General features: G+C 42.9%; 1 protein-coding gene across 4 annotated transcripts in view; it reads left to right on the top strand.

Annotated features, from left to right (window-relative positions):
• Window positions 1–1,976: 1,976 nt before the first annotated feature.
• Window positions 1,977–6,000, top strand: part of GRIA1 (glutamate ionotropic receptor AMPA type subunit 1) — a 235,904-nt gene continuing 231,880 nt past the window's right edge. For all 4 annotated transcript variants that reach the window (XM_070933859.1, XM_070933858.1, XM_070933856.1 and 1 more), the window contains exons 1-2: window positions 1,977–2,114; window positions 4,025–4,162. In XM_070933859.1, the coding sequence (XP_070789960.1) occupies window positions 2,033–2,114; window positions 4,025–4,162 (220 nt within the window). In that variant the 5' untranslated portion in view covers window positions 1,977–2,032. The remainder of the gene's footprint in view (window positions 2,115–4,024; window positions 4,163–6,000) is intronic.

The following is a 6,000-nucleotide window of genomic DNA, read 5'->3' as shown; positions in this document are numbered from 1 at the left end:
TTTAAGAATGGCAATGCTCAGTGGTTTACACCAGTCCTTCTCAAACTTCAGCAACTTTAAGATGTGTGGATTTCAGCTCCCAGAATTCGCCAGCCAGCATGGTGGGGAGCTGAAGTCCACATGTCTTAACAGTTGCTGAAATAGAGAAACACTGGTTTACACATATAACCCCATCCAAAGCACAGCTGTAAAAACAAAAAGCCATAAAAACATGATCTTTAATTTCAAATTAAAATGGGCCCAATAAGAATTACTGATTTGATGGCACTGTGTTATTTAATTCATTATCTATCAGTTTAATTTAATTCATTAAAATGCTTAAGAAGAACTCCATTGTAACCAGCTTCTGAAAAAAACAGCAGCTTCCATCTCCCCTGGAAGATTATTGTCCAAAAAGAGGGTGAGGGAAGGAGGGGTGCAAAGGAAGATGTATCTTCACCTCAGCCCACTTCCCCTTCTTTTGGAGGCCAACGTGGTCCCCATTTTATTATATCAGATGAAAAGCAGTCATTAGGCTAGAGGGAACAGGTGATTTCCCTTGCAAAACACTTTGTGCTTCATACCATGAACAAAATGAAGGCACTCCATTTCTTCTGATCTTCTTAAACTGTTATTTGAAGCTATGAAAGGTGGTATGATTTTACAAAATCAGTCAACGCAAGGTCCAAAAGCACAATGGAGAGAAGGGCACCCACCATGGAATGGCCAACTCAGCTGCTACACTTAGTCATCTCCTAGAAAGAGTGCTGGAGAGAGAGCTTACCCCTTTCTGGGAGCTCCTGTAGTACACCAGTAATAAATGACTACAATTGAACTGTGCCCTCCTCCTTCGGAGCAGATTTGCATTTTACAGAATAAATGTTTCACAATCCCAGAAAAGATGGGGGGGGAGAGAAAGGGAGGTAGGGGAAGAAAAGCTTTCATGTGAAATGCAGTCTGCACCTTTGAGCCAATCCTGGAAGAATAACTCTCACCTCCTCCCCATCAATAGCACCAACACCTTCCTTCTCGTTCCTTCCCTCTCTCCCACACACCTGCCTCATTCCTCAGGCTAGCTGGCTTATCCTCCTATCCTTTGTATTCCCATCAGCTGGGAGCCTGGACTTTTTTTCCCCCCCAGCATGTCCCAAACAAACAAAGATAAAGAAGGGGTTGAAGACCTCCAAATGTGAAGAGAGAGGGGGGGAATTGGGGTAGAGACCAAACTCAGTCAGAATGGGAAGGGAAAGGAAAGGGTTGCATATTCTCTCCTTCAGCATCTCTTTCTGACTTCTTTGAACAATGAATCTCCCACCGCCCCCTCATTCCTCTCGGAACAATTTGTGCCTGTCACGCGCCCGCCCGCCTTGTCTTAATCAAGTGGGCCTTTTGTGGGTAACACTAGGAGTCCCAAGAGATAGCCCTGTTGCTCCCTCTTGATCTGGAGCAAAGTGCAGGTGGAGTTGGCCACTTAGGGACCAGCAGCCTGTGGGTGAGGGGGAGTCTTACAGTTTCTCCAGGACCTCTCCAAAGACTCCGCTTGGCACTGGAGGGTGTATTGACTGTCAGACTGCCCCTTGGAAGGGGAGATCCTAAGGAAGCAGGCTGCATTAAAAAAAAAAAAAGGCACGCAGGGGAGACTCTGGTTTCTCTGCTGGCGAGGTAGAGCAAGGGGAGGGAAAGGAGCTTGATGGAAAAGAGAGTATTCTGTGTGTGAGAGAGAGTGTAGCTGTATGTGCATGCCTCTGCGGGAGGGAGGCAGGGAGGGAGGGAGGGGGGGAAGGGGACTGTGGATGAAGAAAGGATTTCTCTCTCTCAGAGCTCAGTTAAACCTGCTGTCAGTTGGTGTTAAGGGAGCAACCGAAGCATTCGATTCCCAGAGAAAGAGTGGCACAGCAATATAGGAGGGTAAAGAGGGAACCAAAGAGAGGGGGGGAAAAGAGAGAAGAAAAAGAAGGAAGGAAGAAGAAAGGAAGAAACCAGAAGGGGAGGGGAAAACACCAAAAATCTATGCTTGGACCTGGGCTTCTCTCTCGCCAATGCAAAAGGGAATATGCAGCACATTTTTGCCTTCTTCTGCACCAGTTTCCTAGGGGCAGCGTTGGGGGTCAATTTCCCCAGCAACATCCAGATCGGTGAGTGTGAAAAACGATGGCATCTTGGTGGCATCTTCCCGCGGGGAATCGATGTTGCTGCGTGTTACGAGAATGGGAGGGAGAGCGAGATACAACCCACCCCTCGACTTCGCTCGCGAAGGGGGCCACTGCGTGTACTATAACCGCGTTCAGAGGATGAGGAGGAGACCCCCATACTGGACTTTGGGGGGAGGGGAAGGGTCCCTGCCTTCTAAGTGCTTCTGAAAGCGCCCCCTCCTTTTATTCTCGCTCTCGCTCTCATTCTCTCCTGCATGTGGGGACTCGGTATTTCGAGAATCGGGTGCAGATCACTTCGCAATCTCTTCCCCCGCTCCGGGGGGGGAGGAGAGGTTTTTTGGGGTCCTTAGAGTGGGGCAACCCGCCGCCGGACGTCGAGTTTGGCGTTGCTCTTTGTTGTGAGGCTGCTAAACAAAAGCGGGGCAACGTCGCCAGGCAGCTGTTGCAGTGACCTGCAGTCGCTTTCCCTCGCCTGCCCACTCGAGATCTCGTCCCTCCGTCCCCTCCCTCGGACAAAATCCGGCGCCAGGCTGGCTTTTCTGCCTCGCGCCTTGCCCCAGCGCTTATATGGCAGTTTTCCCTCCATTCCCCAGGCTTTTTTTTGGGGGGGGGGGATCGCGCCTCCCACGTTGCTTGCGCGTCTGGCTAAGGAAACAAAAGGTGAAGCTTTAAAAAAATGAGCAGGCTTCCTTGGCAACCACGCCGAAGTGGGCTTCTGGTTGATCTGTTTATTTCGCCGGGCGCAGACAAATCCGGGTTTTTTTGCACGCTGCTGAACCTGTCCAGGCAGCCTCTCCGGTATCCCCTCCTTCCTCCCCGCCCCTGATGGACTTGGTACACTTGATGCTTCGGACTTCTTAGCTTTAATTCCACCTGCGGTTCCCGCTACCGGTCGCCGTTTTTCGGTCGTTCGGTTTTTATTCCAGCCAGCCATTCACGCTGGGCCATCTAACAGACTCAAGCCCAACAGATTACGAAACAGTGTATTCCCGAAGCCAATTGCCCGAACCGAAACATTTGGGCTAATGTTTGGACCCATTGGGACACTTCATAATTGCTTACAGCCCGAATCTCTTGTTCCTATGAGCAGGGATTCAGTGAACAGCAGGCCTCGGGAGACCAGGGGCTTGAGTGGTCTTTTTGTTACTTCCTTAGGCTAAGTAACATCCCCTTATATAGGGCATCTCTTGGAGAACGTGGCTTAATTGTGGGTTCTCTTAAACTTGGCCTGTTCTCTTCTCCCTCACTGTCCAAAAACAGGAGTTGCTGGAATGATAGCAAGATATGTCTTTTGTTTATTCTTTTAGTTTAGCAACAACCTGTTGAAGAAACATCTGCTCAGCGTGGGCAAATCCACGTTTGGTTGAGGGGGGAGGGAATTGGCCATTCCTTGCTGCAAAAAGGCTTAGTTTCAAGGTTTAGAATATTCCTAAATCCCGGTTTCCTGCAGCTTCGATCTTCGTTTATAAACCTAATTGGGGGATCTTGTATCTTTGGGGTTATGTAATAATCGGATGAAGTGGAATATTGTACCAAAAGCTCCTAGCGAAATTCAAGACTCCCCAAGGCTGGATATGGACTTCATAACATTTAAAAAGGACCTTTTGAAATTGATGACAAGTAGATTGCTTATGCCTAATTAAAACCCATCCTCCCAATGCTTTGGGGGACTCCATTCTATGATTTTTATTTATTGTTTGTTTGTTCTTTAGCTACAAGAGACTAACATGGCTTCCTTTCTGCCAAAGTGTTTGGACAAATTTTGGCAGAAAGTCTTTTGATGCCCATTAAGTGTAATCGCTGCAGTTGTAGAATACCTTTGTCACTTAAAGTTCGATTTCTTACTTAATGTCCATTTTTTATTATATTTTTTTCCCTTCTTTTTACCTTAGGGGGATTATTTCCTACTCAACAATCCCAGGAACATGCAGCCTTTATGTTTGCATTATCTCAGTTCACAGAGCCCCCCAAGCTGGCTCCACAGATTGATATTGTGAATATTAGTGACAGTTTTGAAATGACCTACACCTGTAAGTAAAGGCTAGCTATTGGCCAACCTTTTGCTCTCTCTTGACTGCTTTCGCACCTACCTGTCTGCTTATCTTTACATTAAAACCACCTAGCAAGGATTTTTTTTTAACGATAGGTCCTTTTTCCCTTCCCTTTTTAAAAATAATTTCAAAAATTATTCTTTTTTTATTTTTACAACTGGTTTTCATCAGTTCTCCCTTACAATGTAATTTATGGCTATTGATTTGTAATTGTCTAAATGTGTGAAAATGACAAGAAGTGAAATTATGTAAGTATTATTTATAGGTATACAATATTTTAAAAATACCCAACAGTCACCTAAGAATATAAAAGCACTCTTCCACTAATAAAAGCTTGATGATAGGTCTGAACTGAAGCAGACATACTTTGATTTTCAGCAGTTTAAATATTTCTGAGACTAAAAATGGACTATTAAAGCTTTTTTTTTTATCACTATAGGGAATTTTTTTTTACTGTATCAGTAAAATGGAAGTCAGTGTTATTTAGATTTTATTTATATATTAGATGTTTTTATCTCGCCTTTATTACTTTATACAGTAAGTAACCGAAGGTGGCGAACATATATACAGTAGCACTACTTCCTCCTCCTTTTTTCCCCACAACAAGAGGGTCTGGCCCAAAGTCATACACTTGCCTAAGGCTGGACTAGAACTCACAGTCTCCTGATTTCTAGGCCAACACTTTAACCACTAACCTTTACAGACTGTTGCAGATATGTTGCAAAGGTGACTATCAGTCAGGGCAATGAAAAATCTAAAATCTCTACTACTTGGGTTTAAAGGCTATCAGATTGTGCTGTGTTCACCACCTTGAGTTATATAGTAATAAAAGTTGGATAAAAATCTAATTTTTTAAATAATCTAATAATATTTTTCTTCTCAGAAAAAAAGAATTGATAAGATCCTATAAGAATTCTCTGAATTATTTCTCTGTTCTGTGTTGCATGAATCAGAGACTCAAATTTTAATTGAAGAGGTCATTTTCATCTTCTTTTGGAGTTTACCTGTTGATCCTTTCAGTGGTCTAGAAATCAAATGTCCTCGGTCTTTTTTGTATGATGCTTAGACTGTTGAATTAATAATCCCCAGCCTCCTATTTTGCAGTGGTTATAGATTTCTTTGTATGAGTCTTTTGTTAATAGGGAACAATGTTTGCTTATGTGGATGAAAGTAATTTATTTGCAACTTCTTGTGTGTTATTGTTACAGTTATTTTGAAGTGGTGGATTTAGATCAGATTTAAAATAGAGAGTAAAATAGAAAAAACAACTGTGACATGAAAGTGAGAAATGAACCAGAACTGTTGACCTTGGATAGACACTGCTCTAACACATTAATGGATAAAGAAAATTAAGGAAGTGATTTATCATATAAAGGAAGTCAAATGAATGCCATGAAAACTAGATGTATTTTAATGGGACAATGTTAATGGAATAGCTGGTAAAAGATTGAAGCAGTTAATATACCAATATATTTGTATATATTATTAGACAAGTGTCTCAGAGTTAAATGAAACAGCTCTCTACTTATTCACTTGTTTAATTTTGGAATTTAATTAATATTGATGTATTGTAGGGGTTGGGATTAATATATCATCAGTTGTAAGGATTGGGGTTAATATATAATAGTAAATTCGGCTTAATGTTTCAGGTCCCTAATTGTGGCTAGGATATCAATAGAGAACTGAGATTGTGTCCCAGTGGTAAACTGTAAGCAAACAATTTTCTTCTCTCTCAATCTAAGGGACCAATAACTCTGATTAGCTTTATATTAGAGCTCAGTTTTATGTAGAACACTTTGTCCTAGATGACCCATGAA

Source organism: Pituophis catenifer, unplaced genomic scaffold, assembly GCF_029215685.1.
Source record: "Pituophis catenifer annectens isolate HBS135680 unplaced genomic scaffold, rPitCat1.0.hap2 SCAF_2, whole genome shotgun sequence".
Lineage (NCBI taxonomy): Eukaryota > Metazoa > Chordata > Lepidosauria > Squamata > Colubridae > Pituophis > Pituophis catenifer.
The sequence above is the reverse complement of the archived record's forward strand: the minus strand, read 5'-3'. Positions and strand labels throughout refer to the sequence as shown.